At 39.8% G+C, this 23,046-nt stretch overlaps 2 protein-coding genes and 1 long non-coding RNA gene across 3 annotated transcripts; 2 read left to right on the forward strand and 1 right to left on the reverse strand.

Moving 5' to 3' along the window:
- Window positions 1-1,665: 1,665 nt before the first annotated feature.
- Window positions 1,666-14,731, forward strand: LOC121946488 (uncharacterized). Its single transcript, XM_088081878.1, has 9 exons — window positions 1,666-2,421; window positions 3,431-3,655; window positions 5,145-5,303; window positions 8,202-8,273; window positions 8,396-9,559; window positions 10,123-10,242; window positions 11,921-11,958; window positions 12,050-13,244; window positions 14,169-14,731. The coding sequence occupies exons 1-9, from the start codon at window positions 1,792-1,794 to the stop codon at window positions 14,322-14,324; spliced, it is 3,759 nt and encodes a 1,252-aa protein (XP_087938004.1). The 5' UTR covers window positions 1,666-1,791; the 3' UTR covers window positions 14,325-14,731.
- Window positions 8,666-18,996, reverse strand: LOC148188679 (uncharacterized). The gene is made up of 3 exons (XR_015777420.1): window positions 18,477-18,996; window positions 15,038-15,206; window positions 8,666-8,789 (listed from the first exon to the last, which is right to left on the reverse strand). It is a non-coding gene; the product is annotated as an uncharacterized LOC148188679 (long non-coding RNA).
- LOC148188680 (uncharacterized) lies at window positions 16,859-20,506 on the forward strand. Its single transcript, XM_088081879.1, has 2 exons — window positions 16,859-17,106; window positions 20,130-20,506. The coding sequence occupies exons 1-2, from the start codon at window positions 16,970-16,972 to the stop codon at window positions 20,446-20,448; spliced, it is 456 nt and encodes a 151-aa protein (XP_087938005.1). The 5' UTR covers window positions 16,859-16,969; the 3' UTR covers window positions 20,449-20,506.
- Window positions 20,507-23,046: the final 2,540 nt, after the last annotated feature.

Raw genomic sequence — 23,046 nt, forward strand, 5'->3', positions numbered from 1 at the left:
TCACTGACAAGACGTTGCACAATCATACGTCTCCGTGTTTGTGGACACACCTTCTGTGGTGTCCAATGAGCGGACAGGATCTTAATACAACAGTGATGACGAGGAACAACGAAGAGCCTGAATAAAGATATTTGAATGAACCAGAAATGATGGATGCCGTTAAAAATAAACATTAAAAATAATTGTTGAAGATTTTAGATCTGTGTGATGTAACCTGTGATGCATCACATATAAGAGAGACCTCGCAGATTGAGTAAGGGTTGTCTGTTTGAGCTTGTCGTTGGCTAAATTGCAAATAGCTGCAGGCTTCAATGACTGATGGATGAGCCGAAACCATGAAATCATTCACCCACAAGGTGGCAGCTTTGTGCCTGTGTTAAAGTAACCCTAAAATTAACCAAAGAATTACAGATTTGTTTAAATATAATAGTCTGTATAAGGAAAATATGTAAAAACTCCATACACGTTGTCTCTCTGATGAGCTTAAATAGTTTTTGACTCTTTTTATATTAGCAGAAACAGGTTAGAGCATCTTTAATATTAATTTGGAAATATTTAATCAAGCTGCTGATTGTGTAAATTAGTTGAACATGCAGAGGAAAGTCTTATTATGTAATTATTATTATCTGATTTCCAAATGGGAAAAGTGAAAATTGCGAGTAGCAACATTAATTTCGAGAGATGCTACAGTATAACCGGAAACGCTGTTTTTCCAAAATAAAACCTTGAATTATGTGTTCGTCCTCTTCAACGAGGAGCTGGGTGTACTGTACTGGGTGTAACAGTAGAAATCAGAAATCAAATCTAAATTAGCTTTATCATTATGCTATTTAGCCTAATTACAATAACAAATAAACCTGCGGTACCAGTCGAGCTTGTGTCATAGGAGACTCCAAAATTTTTAACAGTCAGATGTCTGAGAGGTTTTTCATGCTTTCATGTGGTAGGCAGACCTCTTTGTAGGGTTAAGAACAGGTTTCTCTTTGAAGTCAAATGCACAGTAATGCCTATAACAAGCTACAATTTACAGGCAATGTGTTTAGTAAAGTTATTCTTTAGACTTCACAATAGAAATTGATGATTACTCTGCTTAAAATAACTTTACATGAAGTTTGGCTCTTGAGAAACTAACTTATACAGTTAAAAAGAAAGTCTCAGAGTTTAATAACATTTGGAAAAGGTTTTTGAAATGTGTTAGACATGGTGATATTAAAGGGGCATTAGAGTTGTGAGGTAACGCTGGAAATGTCATTTTACTGTGAGGAATGTACATAACATAATGCATTGATGCTATATTTATATACTTTTTAAATTTTATTTATTGCAATTTATTTTTTAAAATTATTTAATTTTTGTTAAACTTCCTGTAGTTTGTTGTTGTTATTATTATAATTCATTTCGACACTACCATATATTTCCTTAGGGGGGAAAGTTTTGTTGTTTTATACATCATCGTATTTTTAAATGTATAACTGCATAAAAGTAATAAATATATGTTTGTTTGTTTTTAATGTTTCTTGAATCATCAAAGGTGAACGAAAGGGTTTTATTTTGGAAATGATGACAGGAAGTCACTTCCAATCAGTGTTAGACACTGCTGGTCACTTTCTGCCCTCTTTCTCTGCGCGCATTTTGGCAAAGTTTCAGTCCTGAGGATGAAGAGCAACCAGTCTAATCTCTCCAGTGAGCTGTGAGGACTGAAGACTTTACAACAAATTTGTTGCAACAACATGATCATTTTGAACTAAAGAAGCAGCTATTTTTTCTCCTAAAATAAGAAGAGAAAGAGTCATGATGAACAGAGACGGAGACAAGAGCGCAAAGTCTGCGCTCCGGAGCCAGAAACAGCCCAGAGCGCAGCAGCAAGTTTCTGCCCAGAAAAAAAGGAAAGATCCGGGTGGTAAAGACGCTCAGAGCGGCTCTCAGTCAGGTCAGTGCGACTCTGAGAAAGACGTGAAATCAGCGGGGCAGCTGGGAAAACGACCGGGGAAACTGTCATTAGGTGTCACGGTGGAGTGTCCCGGCGCGCAGAGGAAACTGTCCGATGCCAGCAACACATCAGAGGACCTGAGCAAAGACTCCGGCTGCCTGTCCGGGAAAGTGTCCTCCTCAGACAGCAGCTCAGAAATATCAGACTGCCCCTCGGAGGGCAACAATAAGCAGGACTCTCCGAGCAGCGACAATGATTTAAGCTGGATAGACGCGGGAGCTTATTTGAGCTCGGACAGTGAGGGGAAAGACGACGGCACACCGTGCGTAAAGGTGCCGATGGACACCTGCGCTCTGCAGCCGGATGCTGCCGGAGCGGGTCTCGGTTTGTTTAACTCCTCGGGGGCGTTTATGGATCTCATGATGGGAGAGACGACCGACGACCTGGTGAGGGAGGTGGAAGATCTGAGATCAGAGAACGAGTACTTGAAAGTAAGTTTAATTTTAATCTAATTTCCTTAATTTAGTCTCCGGGAGGTTTGCGTTTAATTTCCCACATATTAGTACTAATATGTTGTATGTTGCTTCTTTGTGAGATCTATAAGAAGCCCTCTGTCCCTGAACATCAGAGCTGATTTTCTGTAAATCCTCTTGACAGTCTTCGTTAGAGACTTGAGGACAAGTGAAGGGAAGCTCTCATGCAAGAATCAACAGTCTCAAGGGACACGACTTATCTCTGGCACCATCAGAAGTATTTTCCATGTTTTGTGGGAGTAAAATTGCTATATGGAAGACAAAGTCTGATATGAAAACCAGAGAAAAAGCCAAGACAAACAAACATAAACACTGATCTTCTACTGATGTAATTGAAATGTAGGAAATGTAGGAATTAAGAATTCAAAGCTGCGACTTTCATCTGTTTGTTGACATTTATTTAAGCAATAATTAAAGGTTTGTCACCTACTGTGTGTCACTGAGATGATGTGTCTCCAAGTTTGATGTGTAAGCCCCATAGGTCACCAGGCCTATATCACTTAACCATTACATCAATGTTTTTACAGTAAAAAAAGTGAATTCGGATATTTAAAAAGTGAAAACTAAACCTATCAGAAGGTACAGTGGGCAGGTGAATTTGATTTAATTTTGCATTTAAAGGGGCACTCAAATTATGAGTTGATTTTTTTAGGAGAGATATTTCAGAAAAAACAAGTTCAAAATCAAAACCGCAGTGGCTGGAAAACCTGGCTTTTACTCCAAAGCGCTGGATACTTCATTTCCCATAATGCAACTGGACAGCACTTTTAACTAGGCCCCCTCGCCTCCTAATTTTCCTCTTCTTTTAAACTCTACACCAACAGTTTGTAAGACTGACAGCCTTTTTTAAAAAAACTTAAAGCCCAAACTGAGATTGACCTTGATGAAATCATTATGAAGTCAAGGTTACTTGACATAATCAAAACCAGATTCCCTGATAGCTGTATTTCTGTGCTGTTTGTCTCAGGATGAGGTGGAGGAGCTTCGCTGTGAGATGTTGGAAATGCGTGACATGTTCCAGGAGGAGGAGGTATACCAGCTGCAGGAGCTGCGGCTGCAGCTGGAGCAGGCCAACAAGACCTGTCGCATCCTGCAGTACCGCCTCCGCAAGGCCGAGCGCCGCAGTATCCGGGTGGCTCAGACGGGACAAGTAGACGGGGAGCTGGTCCGGAGCCTGGAGCATGATATCAAGGTCAGAGGTCATGACAGTTTCTCCTCTTCTTTTGACATGGTATGGTTTTGTTGAAACTTGCTCACCGCCAACGAAGAGTAAATTCTCCGAAATTGGCTTTCGACTGAATCACTGCTTTTCCAGTTGGAGTGTAATCTGTTGACAGCAGCTTGAGTCACGACTGTTCACTGCGCTGTAAAATACTTCCTGATGTTTGACAGCACCACAAAAATTTCATTAGTTGGAAATGTCTTCATCATGCATCCTGTTTATATTTTTGTCATACCACGGTGTAATTATGTGGTGAGTTGTTCTCCGTGAGTAGGAAACATAAGAGAGTAATCTCTATCAGAACCACGGCAGGTCAAACACTCTGTTGTTAAATGAGACTTTGTGGTGGCAGCCAGACTCGGTTTCTGTGAGCCGAGCTGTGCATGATGGTGGTGGTGGTGTAGGATTCCCAACAGCCTCGCCCTCTAACACACTCATGCACTCATATGGTGAATTCCTGTCAAAGCATTTCCACTTTTACAACTCTGGGAAGGAGGTGAAATCAGGGCCAGAAGATTTATTCACAGCACTGTGCCTGAGCTCATGAGCCTCTGTTTGGAACAACTGTTAACATTCGCTGTTGGAAAGTCATTCAAAAGGCTACAAAGAGGCTAAAAATTAGACGCACGACGAGATGAAAAAACAAGATGCACAATGACAACAAATAGATGCAAAATGAGAAGCAAAACTACCAAAAGAGACAAAAAACTATCTGGAAAAATCACATAACTGTCACAGAGACACAAAACTATCACCAAATGAATTGTAAAAAAAAAAGAAAACGCAAAGAAAGACAGAACTATTACCAAAAGACACAAAACAACCAAAAAGAGACACATAATCACCAAAAAAGGGCAAAACTATCAAATACACAAAACCATCTCCAAAAGATACAAAACTACCACAGAGATGCAAAACTATTACCAAAGATGCAAAACCACCACAAAGAAATGCAAAACAGTCACCAAAAGATGCAAAACTATCACCAGAAGATACAAACCTACTACAAAAGGAAGGCAAAACCATCATCAAAAACTTAACTGCCACAGAGGAACGCTTAACAATCACCAAAAGATGCAAACACCATCACACGGAAACACAAAACTATCACAAAGAGATGCAAAACTATCACTGAAAGATGCAAAAAGACACAAAACTGCCTCTAAAAGATGCAAAACTATTACAAATACATTAAACTATCATCAAAAAACGCACAACTACTACAAGGACATAAAACTGTCCCCAGAGGATGCAAAACTACCACAAAGAGATGCAAAACTATTACCAAAAGATGCTAGATGACCACAAAGAGATTCTTTGAGGGTCATTCTGTCTTTGAGTCTTGCTATTGTGTAGGAGGGGTGGGGGCCCTTCTGTATATCGGTTCCCCAGGGCCTATCCTCTCTTTGTTGAGTCCATGATTGGATCTACACTAACCTGCTGATGGCTTTGTTTGCAGGTTGCAAAGAGCGTGTCCCTCCGGCTGTACAACGAGCTGGAGGTGGTGCAGAAGAAGAAATCCCAGTTGGAGTGGGAAAATGAGGCGCTGCGTGAGAAGACTCAGGAACTGGAGGTGGCCAAGCAGGTCTTACAGGCTGAGGTGGAGAAAGTCAAAGAGGTGTGACATTAAAAAACAAAAAAAATAACATTAAAACCCCCCTCCTCCAGTCAAAAAAATGTTACTTATGTTACTTTACTGTGATGTCTTAGCCTCACTGTGCAGGATGATGGAGGTCACAGAGTATTTTTAAATGTCCTAAACAAGTCTGAAGGGGATCTTAAATAAATGTGTATATTGGGTCAAGACATTCAGGCTAAATCTTGACAGAAACATAAGCTGCTGCCACCGACAGCCTTCACGAACCTCCATCCCTCTAGTCAGGAATCCTCTCCATTTCTGCCGCTACACAGCTGCACCCATCCCGGCCAGTTGTCACCCTCATCCCTCAGTCACCCTGATGTCGGTCGACACATGACCCGGGTGCAGATCAATGATATGAGAGGCGGGCCAGCAGCTGCCTGGTGCCTGGGCCGGGTGAAGCAGCCTGGTATGCTGAAGCCTGAACTCCAGGCACAGCTGATCTCCTCACAGAGAAAAGGGAGAGAGAGATTACAAAAATAGACTTGCTTTCTCTCTTTCTGCCCCTATTAAGCCAAGCTAAATCTGGATCAGCGTGCATTATGGCATTCAAATTGGTGTTTGTGCGCTGACATACTGACCTACAACCGTCCCAAAACATGCTTTTATCATACGGTGGCTACCACACCCTGAAAGTGTTTGAATTTCCAGTCCACCTTTTATTCATGCAGCCACTCCTGCCTCGATGGTTCCTGCGATAACGGTCGTGCAATTCAGTGACACGTGTTTGGTTTAATCCAGGATTCGGTGCTTTGGCAGGAGCTCAGTCTGGCCCAGTCATCGGAGGCAGCTGCTAGTCTCTTTGATCCCAGCAGGGAAATCCACTTAGATTACCTAATCTAAGGGTTCAAAACATAGTCTAGAGGGACGTGAAGGAGGATGAACATTTCAGAGACTCACACTGCAACTGGACTGTCTGTGACCCTGTTTGTCGGACGCTGAATAGTAATTTAATACTGTAAGGTCACCATGTAGCTGCAGATGCCCGAAGAATAACGAAACCATGAGTAAGGACTAAAACTGTGCTTTTATTTTGAAATGAAACACAAATTAGGGCAATTTTCCATTTCAAGAAAAATGCTGAAGTTTATCTCCATCATTTCAGGTCACTAACAGTATCGACTCAGCCTCCAAACCCACTGACCTTGAACTGAAAACACTGAGACCCACTCCTTCTGTTTGCCACTTGTGGCCCATAGAAGAATAACTATTATTAACACGGTGACATCCTGTCTAGTGTCTCAGAGCGACACAAAGCACCCAGACAGAAACTTACATTCCTCTCATGCTCAGACTTACAAATGCACTCAGTCATGTAGAAAAGCGAAGGAGTATGAGGTGAGAAAAAGGTTGGAGCCAATCAGACCATGGGCACTTTTTGCATTTTAGGCATCTATGAATGTAGCACAATGGCATAATGAACTGTTTAAATTATATTTATCTAAAGAAACAGTTTGGCTTGATATTTTGATTTGGGGAAATACATCATGTCCTTGGTTGCAAAGAGTTAGAGGAGAGGATACTAGGGTTTAGCTGAAAGCTCAGATGAAACTAGTGCCTGGTATAGATAATGTACTTTTATGGAGTATTATCCAAATATAATGTGTCAATGTCCACACTCGAGATGAAGGAAAATCCTCATTTTGCGAGCTGTGTTCAATTTATTCTTGTGATTAAAAAATGATCTGACGCTCAGTTTTGGGGCTGCTCTGTAAATAGTTGTCGATTAAATAGTAAATATAGCAACTTCTGATTAATCTATATAAATTTCAGGCATAAAATAACAACTTCCGGTTAGTCCCCACCCACTTTTTAAATTCAAACTCTGCAAATTTTGAGTACGAATATAGATGATAGTCAATTATGGATAGTTACTCTAATAAATATAGATACAGAAAATAATAGTGTACTTGCTCATCCCTAGAAGATACCACTCTCATGTTTGTCAAATTGCCATCTGCCACGTATTGATTTTATATTTTTGGAGCTGGACTGTTCATTAGGAGTGCTTTTGGAATATCTAGTATATACACACTGTTTTATTTCACCACATTCTTGGAGCACAGAGCATACTCTGGGCACAGATGGAGCAGCAGAGGCTCAGTGAGAGTGAAACTTTACAGGCCATTGCACTGCGAAATATTGCCAAATTAATGACATTTTGCTAATCGATAATGTTGCAATATTTACCATAAATAAGTTCTTCACTGCTCTAAAACAGTAGCTACTAGTGGTTGCATGGTGCAGCTTGCTGCTTAGGCTACTGTTTAGAGCAATGAAGAATCGATTTCTGGGAAAACTGCCATTTTTGAAATACTTACAGTTATAATTAAGTTTGTTAATGAATGACATGGTATTGGATTGGTGCACAGACTTGAGTACTCGCAAATACCCGATCCAGTATTAAGTAGTGTTGGAGGGATCTCTGTTACTAATATCAGTTTCGAAACAACTCTCCAAACAAGATTTATGTCTTAATTAGTGGACTTTAGAGGTTCTGGCAGGAAACAGAGCCAAGCTGACCATCTCTGAGTTGGTGCTTCATATTGAACAGACAGATATGAGCGTGGTATCCATCTTCTCATTACACTCTTTGCCCAAAATGTAGAACTGTTCCTTTTACTGTATTTGTATGCACACGTATCTCTTTGAGTTTTGGACTTCAGTGAGGTCTCTATACAGTATATCACATTTTTGGAAGGCAGATAAGAAAAACATCTCAGAAGGTGTAGCCAAGTCAGCATGTCATTTAACTTTACATAATTGAGACATTTGAAGTAATTCACATAGCTTATCTGTGAGAAGTTTCTCAGATAGATCTGTTCTTGTGTGTATTGCACCCTTCATAAACCTCTTTGTTGTGTTATTATCTTTCAGGGCACGCTAAAAAAGAAAAGCATCCGATCATCAGCCAGTAGAGCTGAGAGGAGGCTCTCTCAGCAGATCGAGGTTTGCAATAATTCAAGTCTGATTTCAAATGTGGCTGCACTGATAAAGAATTGCATAGTAAAGCTTATGTTATTTATCATCTTTGTCAGAATCAAATTCATTGTTGTTTGTTTGTCTAAAAGGATGACAGCGCCGATCTCAGGTGCCAACTCCACTTTGCCAAAGAAGAATTATCTCTCATGTGCAAGAAGCTCACCAAGTTGGTATCAGAGAGCGAGGGCATGCGTGAGGAGCTGGCCAAGTACCACTCGGCCTATGGCGACATTGACGCCACCCAATCGCCTGAGGGCAAGCAAAACTCTTCCCACGGCAGGCAGTCAGAGGTCAAAGTTCACCTGAAGCTGGTGGAAGAGGAGGCCACGCTCCTGAGCCGGCGCATCGTCGAACTGGAGGTGGAGAACCGCGGACTGCGAGCAGAAATGGGCGACCTGAGAGAGAAAATGGGAAGAGGAGGAGCAGAGGAGGAAGAAGAAGAGAGTCGGGATGTTGTGGAGGGAAATCAGTCAGCGTCCACGCCTGTGAAGGACAGAGAGGGAAGTTTGAATATAGGATGCACATCGTACGCGCAGGGTCACGACAAGGTGGCAGAGAAAGGTCAAAGTGATGTTGGGACTTCATCGCAGACTGATGGAACGATTACTGCATGTCATATTACTCGAGAGGGTCCTGTGGGTGGTGAGTGGGACCCTTCAGACAGTCATGAGAGTGATAACAACAAAAAACCTGAAAGAGGTCTCCAAGGAATGACGGTGAAAGACTATGAAACTCTTCTAGCTCTCAGAGATCATTCCTGTGTTTTGAGTTCAGCCATCCAGCTCCTGACAATGCCACCAAAAAACGGCCACCGCTCATCTACCTCATGTGCTTTTACCTCTCCGACAGAGGGGGACTTGAACGGCAAGGCACAGAAGATATTCCCACCAGGGCCAGAGGCTTTGGAGCTTCTACAGGCCATGCTTTTGGCTTTCATCGGGAGGGTGGAGACACTTCTAAAAGGAGAAGATTTAGGAAAAGTCTCCAATCACAAAGACGGACATGTTCAGGATTCCTGCACTTTCCCGTCTCTGTCTGGAGCCTATAATCTCAAAGAGTCATCAAGTAAAAGGGAGCGTGGAGAAGACCTCTGCACCTCGGAGGAGATAGAAAAACAAATGAGGCAACCAATGTCATTGCAATCTGACCTCATCCACAACTGTAGGGACCCCAAAATGCGACTGTCGCTGCAGATTCTGTGGATCCTTCATCAGTGGTGTCAAGTGAAAGGACCCATGCTGGGGGAAAAAGAGGTAAAATTTAAGCTGCTGATACTGAACCCTTTTACACCTGGATCAACATCAGCCATCTTGTGCCATATTCAGACACCTCTCACTAGCATTTAAACCTCTGAAACTCTAGAAAATTGGTTTCAACTCTTTCAGAAACATAAAAAAACCTAACGATGAGCATCTTGGCTAAAAATATCCTAAAAACTGAAAAAAAAAGTAAGAGGTGGCAAGTAAATGATCCATAAAATTCTATATATATACATATACACACACACATATATACAGTGTGTATATATATATATATATACATACACATATACACACACACACACACACATATATGCAGTGTATATATATATATATATATATATATATATATATATATATATATATATATAAATATACTTTGTACATACATAAACATAAATGCACTATATATAACTTTTTACAAATTTCTGGCTCAGTATGGGGCCATTTTTTGTTAAGCTGCTCATCTTATTCTTCCCATGTATTAAGAGAAAGAAATGAGAGTTAAAGAAGAAAAAAGTTTTTATATATGTAAATATATATTTTTTTTTATTCAGGGTAAAGACAAAAACATGTCCGTGCTGCGGGGGTTGTTGCAAGACCTGGTTGCAGAGCTTCGGGATGAGGGAATTGAAACTGACAGTGAAGTCAAGGCCACGCAGGGCAAAGCAGCTGAGGTAAGGACGGTGTTTACCCTTCAGGCATGTGTTTCTCCTGCTGTGTGCGAGGCTGTGCGATACAGCGGGAAGTCCTGCCGTTGATCCGTCTCCTTGGTCGCACGTCCTCCTGACACAACAGGCATCATGAAAAAGACCGATGCCAGAGTATTTAGGCTAATCTCTTGTAAGGGGCTGCAGCCAAATGGGACAGGCATGTTCAAATCTGCTGCATGAAAACACTCAACTGATTCTCTGCATTGTGTCCAGACCTGATGCATCAATGTAAAATCCTCAGTTGTACGACTCCTTAACTGCTTTTTCCACGTTTGGTAAAAATGCAAATAGAAAGTTTTAGTATACATCTGATAAGAAATGTAATCTAACATTTGAGCTGTTGCCACTGAACTGTTGATGTGCCTTTTGCACAGCATGGCTCAAGATCTGCTTTGAAGGACCGGATTTATTTCTTTAATGGTTGTTTTTCCGTCTTATTCCTCTGGCCAGACTGTAATCCCTCCTTTCCTCTGAGGAATGTTTCATATGCCATGGCAAAACAAGAATAAGAGTCTGCAGCTGTGCTAGCAGCCCTCTTAGGCTATACTTGAACTAAATGCAAACATTAGCATGATAACACCACAATGACAGAGCTAACATGCTGATGCGGCGTTCATTTCATACCAGAGCTGTAATTATGAGTTTCCAACTTGAAAATAGCATTGACATCAACATCCAAATCGTCTGAGCCTCCAGTTTTTGGAAAACACCAATGTATGGCACTTAAAGATACAGTTGGTAACTTTTATTTATGTAGCTTTTTTGTCATATTTGCTGATACTGTCATTCCATCCGCATAGTATTACACGAGACAGATCAGTCGAAAAATCAGGTTCCTCCTTCCGATCAGTGTTACTGATGGCATTTTCTGTATCTCTATGAAAATGTGTAGTTATACGCACAGCATGTAGGTGCAAGGTTAACAAAAAACAGCAAACATGAGGAAAAAGAAAAAAATCTTTCAAAAGTCTTAAAAATGCTCAGATATGGGAAGTGGGATTTCATAAATCTGTTTTTTTCTGACGTTGCATTGTGAAATCTCAAAATAAAATAATTGGGTTTTTTTCATCTTTTTTTGTGTTGTTAAATAATTTAATTATTCTTAAACTCGCAATGATGGTAATTCAAGCAGAGGAATCTCACATGTAGATTGAGAAACACATAAATTGTCCAAAAAAACAGGCCAGAACTGCCAGATATTTCCCTCTTCTGTTGGTAAACTAAACAGATACATATAAGATAATATAAAATGTTAATTGTTGTCGCTGTGCTCCACCCTAAAAGTTATATATTACAAAATTTGATGTTGATAAATTAACTTTTTCACTGGACAAAAAAAGTCACATTTTTGTTAAAATAAAACCTGTTAAAATAAAATCGCCCTTGTTCAATTTTGGTTATGAGAAAATGGGTCTTAAACTTAATTTTGAGTCACATTAAAAAAGTCTTTAAAAGCTCTGAATCTAACTTGCCCTAAGCTGCAGGAACCCTGCATAAATGTTTGTACAAGATGTAAATCCATCCAGTAGTTTTTGAGATAATTCAGTCTGGACCACAGGTGTGCATCCAGGGGCCGACACTGACGTAACTCAATTTACAAGAAACCATTATTTGGCTAACGTGTTTTTGTCTCTTTTCTCAGAGTGCCATTAGTCGTCTCTTTTATGATGAAGCTGACAGGTGAGTGTTTTTCCAGCTTTCACATCTTGTCCAATGTGTTCATAAAGTCACTGAGGTCATAATTCAGGTATATCACCTGCTGTTTTCACAGAGTGTGCAGCCCGAAAGTGACAAGACTCAGGCGACTGTTTTCTCCACATGGCTGTAAGAGGAAGAACTGGTGCTACGTGAGCCAGGAGGCTGCCCAGCTGGACCGAGAGGACCCCGTTAAGACGTGGGACCATCTAATCATGCCGCTTAGCTTCCCTGATCTCGACTTGGAGCAGATGTCCATGGAGAAGAGCCACACCGCACCAGAGAAGTCTGCCTACCGCATCTACTACAGCCCCCCGTCTGCTCGCAGAGTCCAGCTGGCTCAGCTAAAGCAAAGCCCCGTCGCAGACAGAGAGTCTGTCAACTCTGGCTCTCCGTGGTGCACACCGCCGACCTCCTTCTCTCCGCTCTGTCTGGGCTCAGCTGCCAACCTCAGCGACGACATGAAGGAAATGACGGCCAGCTGGAGGCAGGCAGTGCACGGCAGTTCACAGGACAGGAGAGGCAGGTTCCAGCAGCGGTGGGTCGACGTGGCCTGTTCAGGCACTCAGACTCACATGAGGCCACAGATGGTGAGTGTTGGTCTGCAGACAGATGGGTCGGTCAATGTGAGAAACAGTCCATCCAGAATCCTGAGCTCCTCCCTGCTCTCCACCCGCTCACACATCTCCACCTCACTGGACGGGGTCCCCAGCAGAGTCGAGAGGTCCAGAGCCTCCACCTCCTCGCCTAAACTGTACCGGAGACACTCTGCATCCGGCATATCCTCTCCCCCCTCATCCACCACTCTGACCCCTTCCTCCTCCTCCTCGTCATCCACCTCTAGAGATCGAGCACTGTGGAACCTGAACCACCAAAACCACAGCGGCCTCGCATGGACCCGACAAACCAGCCAAAGAGTCAATGCAGGACAGAACCACAGCTCCCTGAGCGGCGCCAAGCCTCCCAGCAAACCTGCAGGCAACAACCGTTACGGCATGGTCACAGAGTTCCTGCGCAGGGTGAGCGGCCGCGCAGAGAAACCAGTAACGGTACAGGGGTCAGGCCAGAAGACGAAGAGCGGTCTGAAGAGCCTGGAACGCGTTCCAACGAGGCCTCCTGCCGCTCCGCTGCACAGGACTGACAGCGTGACGAGGATCGTCAACCAGAGGTTCATGAAGCAGAGAGAGGAGGCCGGCCGGGCTCAGAGGGAGGAGAAGGGGAGCACGCTGAACCACAGTGTCCGACACAGTCCGAGCACCGTCACGACAGAGGTGAGCGTAACAAACAATATGTCTGATATCTGATAAAATACACCTGCTGCCGAGTCATCATGAATATTAAAATCTGGACAAAATAACAGAAACATCATCAGGGCCAATTTCACAAAGATCTTTAATTATTTTTCACTTATTGCCATTTCTGTATTTGACTTTTCCATAAATGGGTTTGCAGAGGTGAGATGCTCTGACTATCAAATTAGGCAATAATAAAAATTCAACATGAGCTCTAGAGCTGCAATAACTTGTATAGTTGATAAATTAGTTAATCTATTCAACAGAAATTTCAATCAAGCATAAATATCAAATGTTTTCTGTTTTTTCTTCTCAATTATGAGGATTTGCGGCTTTATTTCCTTTTTTATTGGTGGGTTTTGACTGTTGGTCAGACAAAACAACCAATTTGAAGACATCACATTCAGGATTCGAAAATTGCAAGGGGGCATTTTTCATTATTTTTGACATTTTCTAGACTTTCTGTTTGCTGCTGCCTTTTATGAAATCATATAATAATTTATTTCTTCCATTGCACTGTAACTTTTCTGAGAACATTCAGAATTTTGCAGGTTTTCCTGGGATTTTTGCACTGTTTGCTGACTTAACATCTCCTTTTGTCAAAAAAAATCCATGCATATTGCAATGTTTATAGGCATCTTTTTGCGGTAAAATTGCAGAAGCAAGTGAAAATTGCTAAAATATTTTTTTTCCAATGATGTGGATGCAGCAGCCTCTATTGTGGTGATGTGTTTTGTCCTTTGTGTGTTTAAGCCATTCTCCAGGTGTGATTCTTGGTATAAAAGTGTACGTCATTTGTGTTCCACCATAACACTGCATGTGGTGCAAAATGGTTTACTCCTGCTTTCTTGCACTGAAGCATTTCTATTATTTCTGTTCTCTCTCTTTTCTTTCTCTGCACAGGATGGAAACTATGACTGCAGCTCCAGCAGCACTTTGACCTTCTGCTTCGCCCGCTCATCTCGCTCCGCCCAGAGACAAACACCAAACCAGAGCAAACTCCACCGACACAGATACTCGCCTCCAGCGAGCGTGGTCACTGACTCCAACTGTGAGTGAACGGGCGGAGAAACACTGATACTTCTGGACAGCTGAGAGCGGTCAGAGCGACGGGGAAGGGAATTTAAAGTGTAGTTCTAAGATGTAAAGCCTGCTTTACTGCAGGATGGTTAAACTGGGAGAACTGGTAGACTGTATGTGGGATGTTTAGGGTTTATAGTATGGCCCTTAAGTTTTCTTTTGGTGCAATTTTTAATTCTCATCTCCTTTTACAGATAAGTTTTATCTTTATTATAATCACAAGAAGCTACAGTGTTGCAAAGTTTAATTCATACTTACTATTTTAAACTTTATGTGAACCTGATTTTGCACTTATAATGTAAACTGAAAGTTAACTTTATATAATCTTTTTAGTATTTTGTAGAGCATAACCTCAATGTTTTATGGAATAAAAACCTAAGATCTGAGCAACAGGATGTATTGTGATCTTATTTATCGACATTTATGTCTAGGCTTCACACCTCACCCTGAAATCTGAATTTATTTAAGATGCAGAAATGTGTTTACTCAAAGAGGCTGCAGGCTGTTACGTCACATGCTCAAAAAAGAAAGAGTAACTGCTAAGTAGTTAATGAGATAAGATTTCCTTGTCTGTCAGGAGCATGATCCTTCTCTCTCGCTCTCCGATTGTGACTCTTCACTTTCACTGTCACTGAAAACCTGTAGCCAGCACATTAAAGTGTAGCGCTTTATTTTGAAACTGTATTGTATACCTGGAATGAGATGTTGATTTGCAGCATGAGCTCAGATTTTCTTGTAGCAGATAAGCTGAAATTCTTTGTCTCCTGTTGGTGGTGGCTGGCAGCTGGCCCACGGTGGTCAAGGACGGAGTCACAATCACATGGTGTCACGTTCCCGGTCAACACACGTGGTCAGCATCTACTGTTACACACACACACACACACAAAACAATGTGGGTTACCTCCCAGTGGAGAGGCTTCAATTCATCATAACCCAGTTTCACAAGATTTGTGAAAAGGTGGCAAAAAAAACCAAAGAAAATAGGGCAGTAAACAACTTTTCAAACAAAGGTATAAAATGATTAGACAAATGTAACATTCGTAAATAATCCTTCCTCATTCACATGCTGCAGTTCACAGTGCTTTCACAGGAATGCAACAAGTGGGCATAATCATAATTTCATATAATGAGCATGGAAATCTTTAAAAAGAAAAAATAGGGGGAAGCATTTTGTGTGCACTTTTGATATATTCATACTGCAAATCTGCAGTTATATGGAAAATGGATTTGAGCCAATGCTGGATTATTTACCATACAAGCAAAGCGAGCAACCATCCCACACTGTAAGGTTATTTGACTGATTGTAATTTTCTTCAGGGAATTTTGACAACTTTGTTACTCTAGCTTTTGCTAGAGCTGGGCGATATAAAGACATAACATTGTATCGAGATATGACACTATATTTTATCTTAGATTTTGGATATTGCAGGTTTCCCTCATTTTAAGTGGGATTTCAGACTTTTTAAAGACTTTTTCAGTGCCACTCGGAATTTTTAGTTGTTTAGTTTTACCCAAATATTTACTGTAACATAAAACTTGACCTTTTGGTGACATTAATTCAGGTGGCATTCAGTGAAAAAAAAAAGATTCATAAAATCCTACTTCACTTCTTTGCATTTTTAAGACTTTTGAAAGATTAAAATAAGACATTTTAATAACAATAAAGACCTTATTTTAATATTGATAAAATCAATGTCTTTTAGGACTTTTTTAAGGTCCTTGGGAGCCCTGTATTGTTATATTGTGATTGCATTACAGAAAAGTGACATTCTTTTCACAGTTCAACTTGTTTTCATACTTGTCTTTACCCACTAAGTCTTTGTATCTACATTATGATACATTTTTTCCATTAATATTAATATAAACTGTTTTTACTTAAACTCTGTCACCTATGGTCAATAAATGACATGACGCATACATAAAAACATTAAACAATAAATCACTAAATAGAATAATAATGATAAAAAAATACATTAAAAATGCACAAGCAATTAAAGAAAACAAACAAACAAACAAACAAAATAACAAAATATATTGTCCATATTCCCACACTACTGATTATTGATCAGATATGGAATTGTGTACATTATTGTCACATTAAAGAGGGAATTTAGTAAAAAGAAAAAAGAAAGAAAAAAACTTGTACTCTTCAATTGTGTCTCCCATTTCTAGCATTATGACATGCTTTAAAGAGATTTAAAAATATATTGTGTGTGGTGATATAGCCGAAGAATATTGCAATATAAGCCCATAGCTTATGAGTTTTTGTTTTGTTTTTACCCTCAAATTCTGATTCAAACTTATAACAGAGTATGTTTTCACACACACACACACACACACATATATATATATATATACTTTATCTGGATCTAAATTCTGCCCCCACATCTTCCTACAGTATGACATGAACCCAGCGATGCATTGCAGTAGCAGAAGTGCCCTGAGGGGGGCGCTACAGATGTAACTCTGCTCTTTCTGTCAGCTGTTTGCCTTCTTTAACAACATTTGTTGGTGCCAACTAAAAACAATGCAGGAAGTGCTCCTGTGCTCTCATATGCTGCTCTCTAAATTTTCGTGTGTAAGATGAGATGATAGGGTTAAATAAAACCTAAATCAGAGCTGAGATGGAGGCTGTTTTCTTAAGGTTTGATTCTTATGACTTTGAGGCTGATAGGCGGTTTCAGGACGGTCTGAAGGACTTAAAGTGCAGCAGCAGGGAGGAAAACAAACTGCTGGATCTGAAACTCTTCTTTTATAACAGGTATGAAACATCTGTGCAGCCAGCGGTGGACTGTAGCCCGACTGAGTACATTCACTCAAATACTCTGCTCAACAGATTTAAAACTATGTTCTTGTACTCCACTCGAAAGGGAAATATTGCACTTCTTTTTTACTTTACTACATTAATCTGACTGAATACAAAGAAAGATTTTTACATACAGGACGTTTAAGATAAGACAAGAAAATCATTTAGTAATCGCACAATGGGGACATTTTCATTGTTACAGCAGCAAGGTGTGTAAAAACTAAGCAAGCACAAACAGCAATATAAATAGTAAAAAAAAAGTGCCAAACTCAACAGTTAAACAATATTTACACGTGCACGTGGAAGATCAAGAGCTTATAAAATATGCTATCTTATGAATTAAACTACTACTATTTGTACAGTATTTACAAATAAGTTACAACTGACACTGTGGGTCAAATAATCAATCAGTTGGCTGACACAATATAAACTGGTTTGATAATAGTTTTAGTCATTTTTCATGCAATAATATTATTCTTTTCCTTTGAATAATTAAAAAAACAATTTCATTTTTTATTTGTTTCAGGGTTCCTGCATACCCTAAAAAAGTCTTAAGAGGCATTTAATTTATTAATATAAAAAGGCCTTACTTGTTATTACAAATTACTTAAATGTATCTCTCAAAAGTCCTTAACATGCTCAGACACGACGTTGCGCCGTAAAATCTCAAAATAATTGGAGATATATACTTTTTTTTTGTTCAATAAATTTTAAAAAATCCCTTTTTTAAAGTTATTATGATGGGAATCCAAGCAGCTGAATCTCACAGTGGAAAACAAAAAATCGCCAACAAAACGCGTCAGACGTGACAGATATTTCGCTCTTTTGTTGGTAAACCAAAAAGATTATTTTATGATAACATAATATTTTCATTGTCCACCATGTTTCACTCACAATTTTTTTTTCTCTCCAACATTTGACATAAATTACTGAACTTCTTCATGTTTTATGCCATACTAAACATTTGCGCAATATAAATGGTCCCTCTTCAGTTTTGTTTTGTATAAAAAATTGTCTTAAACTTCATTCCGAGTGGCATTTTAAAAAAGTCTTAAATCTAATTTGCCTTAAGCTGCAGGACAAATGTGTTTACTGTGAAAGTGTCACTTTAGACTTCAGGTATTTTTCCCCCTATTAGCAGAATATTTACAAACCCAAACTATCAATTTATTTATGGACAAAATAATCTGCATTAAAAATAAAGCCATTAGTTCCAGTGGTGTATTTTAGGTGGAAAATGCAACTACATTAGACAGACTAACAATAAATTTGCACTATTTTATGTCAAATTATCCACACAGGTGATATCACGGCTGAGCACATACCTGTTCTCCTCAGTTTGTAGTTTGGGTAGCTATGTTTGTCCAATTTCCCCAGATTGTCTTTGCCACTTTAATATTTGGTAATCCTCTCAGAAAAATGCCTTTTCTTGATCGGGAATCGTCTCTGAAACACAGAGAGCAAAGACGCGTTTTTCTGACAAGCTAGCAGTTAGCCATTTCCCCCCGGAGTACCATTTCGGGTTAAATCCGGTTATTTTAAGCAAAAGTTTGGTTTATAACATCATCCCCCGGCCTTTTGGCACCCGCGTGTTTAATCTCATGTTTTCACTCAACAGTCAGACTTTTGCATTTGTGCGGTAGACGATAGTAAACTTAATTCATGACGGCGACAGCTGAGCTATGTCGAAATAAACTAACGCTCAAAATCCAACGGCTGCCGACTTCAAACAAGTGACGTCACCAGTCAGCCAATCACATTAAAGTGGGTCAACGGGCATGCGCATTGTTGTTATCCCGCGAGCGGCGCGCTCACGCGAGATAGTTATTCCAATACATCCATGAGTTTTTCTGTCCAGACACTTTATAATGATATACAACAGCTGCAATCGAGGATTTTTTAAAAAAAAAAATGTAATCCATTATTAAATAATTAAATTTCTCAGTATTAATAACTTTTTTTTGTTTCCAGCAGGTGGCGCTTTGCCCCGTTTTATTCATATGACTTGTTGTTCTAGTAGCTTTACCCTTGCTACAGTGTTGGGAAAGTTACTTTTGAAATGTAATAGGTTTAAGATTACAAAATAACCTGATAAAATATTATGTTACAAAACTAATTTAATTACTTCATTAAAGTAATGTAACTTATTACATCTGATTAGTTTTTGTTTACTTTTCTAACAAATGTTTTAAACTGAGCAATGAAGCTGAAAAGACTGAAAACAAATGTTGCCCTCAAATTTGTCTGAATGGTTTTGCTGACCCACTTTGTCGCAAAAATATGCCAAAAAGAAGGCATTCGTGCACGGCGTAAAGATGTGGAGAGACACAATAAATGTTTATCCAGCATATACATTTTTTGCTAAAAAGTTTCTTTTTTTCATGTGTAAGCCCTTTGTAATTTAATAACTGCAGCTTGTGGAGTAAAAAGAATAATAATTATCGCTGAACTACAGTGGAGTGGAGGTACAAGGGACTGTACTTTGTTTTTAAGAGGAGTGGGTGTTGCTAGAGTGTGACCTTTTTTATTATTATTTATCTTCCCCGAAGCTACAAATATTTTTCCTTGAGCCTCACTGAGTGACTAGGGAAAAATGCATGAGCCTCCCTTCACCATAAACAACCACATTTCTTTATATTCACACCAAATGTAGGTAGTATTGGAGCCCAAACAACAGGCAAACAGCACAGGAGTTAGAACCAAAACACCAAATCAAACAGCTAATTTCTTACGCAAAATGTAAAGCCTCCCTAAAAATGACATGTTAAAAGACAGAAATCAGAAAGTTCAACAATAATTTCAGTTTTAACAGCTTCTGGCCAGGATAAAGGTGTGATTTTAAAGAAAACATGCCTTTTAAAGTCAATCCTCAACAGGTTTAGAGTTTTTTTTTGTTTTGTTTTTTACACAGTTGTAAACCACTACCCTAAGCAATGTTACGATACCACAGAAAATGAATACTTGCCTGTCGTCTCCAGGTTTGTGGAGCCCATAGATCGGACCAACTACAAGCAGTGGAGCTCTGCCTCTCCCCGCGTGACTCCAGTGGACTGTGGCGTTGAGCAGCTGGACCAGAGGAAACATCCAGACTCTGAAATCAGTAGAAACCAGACAGCAGCAACATCTGCAGAGACAGAAGTGAAGCAGCTTTCCTTTGCAGAGGTGATGCGACTGGTTCAGGAGGGAAAAGAAGTACCTGGAGCGAAAACAATAGACGTAAAACCAACCAACCAGAGTCCCACTCCGTCTCAGATGGAGAGGAGGCTGAAACCCTGGGAAACCGCTCACTCTCAATAGCAACTGTGGACATGAAATAAATCAATATTTTTAAAATAAAGAGCAAAAATTCCAACTACATGACATTTCATTATTATCATCACAAGAACAGACAGAGATTTTAAAGACAAAGTAGAAGACTCATAAATTCCACCTTAAAATAAGTTACTTATAGTTTACTTGAGTATTTCCAGTTTATGCAGGTTTTTTTTTACTTCTAAACTACAATAATTAAGAGGGAAATATTGTACTTAATACTAAAACACCTTTAACCCTTAAAAACACAGCAAATTGGCTTAATTCCTTTCAGAAACATGGGAAGAAGCCCATAAGCAACTTGAAATTACCCAAAATTTAGCAAGAAATGAGTGAGGAGTTACAAGAAAATTAGCTGAAAAAAAGCAAAAAAGGGAGAAAAGAGTATATATAGGACCGATGTTGGTTAAAAAATTAACGATTAATGAAAGTAGAAACAAGTGCGATACAAGTGTGTGTAATATTAAAGTGGGCCATTAGGGTTGATATTGGCTTATTTATCCTGGTCGGATAAATAAACTATTGTTGCCGCAATATCTACACATTTATCTCAAACAGCTGGAGGGTGAAGCACCACAGCAAGCTATTCTCTCCCAGCACGTCCCAAATGATTTACTGCAGCATTATAAAGAACAATGTTGACCTCTTGTGGTGAAATAAAGGTGTTTTCAATTGTAGCATGTAAAATAACTTGACATTTAAAACAAAAAAGCAGAAGTAACGCAGCTCAGATTTTACTCCACTTGCTGATTTTGAAGCACAACTTAACTCCAGGTGACTCTTAATTTCCTAATAACTACGTGATAGGAATAATATATTTCTTTATTACTCCATCCTAACAATTATGTGTTTAATTAATCATGAATAAGGCAATCAAACAAGTCAAGTTACATGTTTCATCTCAGGAAATTGTTTTTTTTTTTAAGAAAAATTTAGGACCTGGAAAATTTGAAGAAAAAAACATGATGCCCCAAAAAACAGACAAGACCTGTTCAATTGTGCCCGAGTATAAAATCCCACTTACAATTTTATTAATTGTGTCCTAACATGCCATTTGTTTTCACCAGGTAGAAGATCACATCACACTAATATTTGACTACATTATTTTTTCCATTTCACAAAAAACAATCAACACACAGCACAACAAGAGCCTAAGAAATCTTCATGTTTAGCTGCTGCCAGTAAAAAGCAGAGGTAAAAAAAACCCAACGAAACAAATAAACAAAACAAAAATCATAACTGTACAAGCAAAGTTAGCACCATTAGCGAAGCACCGTCAGGCATCAAAAGTCCCAAACAATCGCTGAGGTAAAGATGTCGACCACATCCATCATGCAAACTGCACGACAAGCAGTGAACAGATACAGTACAGTGATGTGTGGTCAACAAAAGGGGAACCAACTGTAGGCGGGTTTCCATTAAACCTCAAATTGCGCAAATTAAAATTGGAAATATAAAAAACACCCAATGGAAACACATCAATTTAAAAAAAACCTCCCAATTATCGCAGAAAAGTTTTTACGCTCACATGAGGTGGTATTTCAGGAGATTCGACAAAGCCTTATTTTGCAAAACTGCAACAGAAACACTTTTTTTTTGCTTTTATAGGTCACATGGTGCTATGGTTATGTGCTTGAGGGTAGGAACTGGCTCCTTTGGGCATGATGCAGCAGGAGCTACAAGAGGTGTTATTGCATCACATAACGCTTCAAAAGTTGATCGGATCAACCGCAAGTTATGAATCCACAATTCCTCTGTGAAATCGTGGACTATCACCTCCCAGAAATCCCTCATACGTGGCCGCTTCCACGTATAACGGGCTCGCCTTTCCATTATCGCTCACATAACAGGACTACGCCGCCTTCAATTGAAAATAATGAAGGCGATTGCGCTGGCTGCAATAGAAATAAACCTGCTAATGTTTTAAACATCCATCGCCATGCTTCTTAAAATGTTAACTCCGAGAGGAGAAGTCGCAGAACATCACTCAATGAAAACGCAGTCATCTCACAATTGTGTTTTATCGACATTTCGAAAATATCGCTTAAAGTTTAACACAAATCTGTTATGGAAACCCGCCTAGTGAAGGCAGCACCAACAACTTAAAGGAGCTGTATACGACATTCAGAGCTTAAATATAGCAGCAAACTACTAGTAAGTATGTGAAGACGAGTGGAGTAATTGCATCCAGTGAATAAAGTCGCGATACGTGTCTGTGGTTTGATATGGCAGCAGTCCAGCCGCACATGCATGTCAGTGCAAACAAAAGTTTTGTGTGTGTATTCCACTGGCTGGCTAATTGCAGTCGCTCTACATTGTGATCGTACAGCAGTTAGCATTGATATCGGGACAGCATCGTAGTGGGGGAGTAGTGCCCATCTGCTGGTTCCCGCTCAGGTTAACACTGTTAGCACTTAAAGCACTGCTGCCATTGTTAGCACTGTTTATGATGTGAGCAGCATTCATGCTGCTAGCACCATTAGCTGTTAGCAGTCAGCTGAGCCACCTCCCTGTTGAGAGCCGTGTGCAGACAATCTCTGATGCACGTTGAATATTGTATAGAGCTCCTTTAACTTTCAGTAA

Source organism: Plectropomus leopardus, chromosome 9, assembly GCF_026936395.1.
Source record: "Plectropomus leopardus strain MGB_pleo_1.0 chromosome 9, ASM2693639v1, whole genome shotgun sequence".
Classification (NCBI taxonomy): domain Eukaryota; kingdom Metazoa; phylum Chordata; class Actinopteri; order Perciformes; family Serranidae; genus Plectropomus; species Plectropomus leopardus.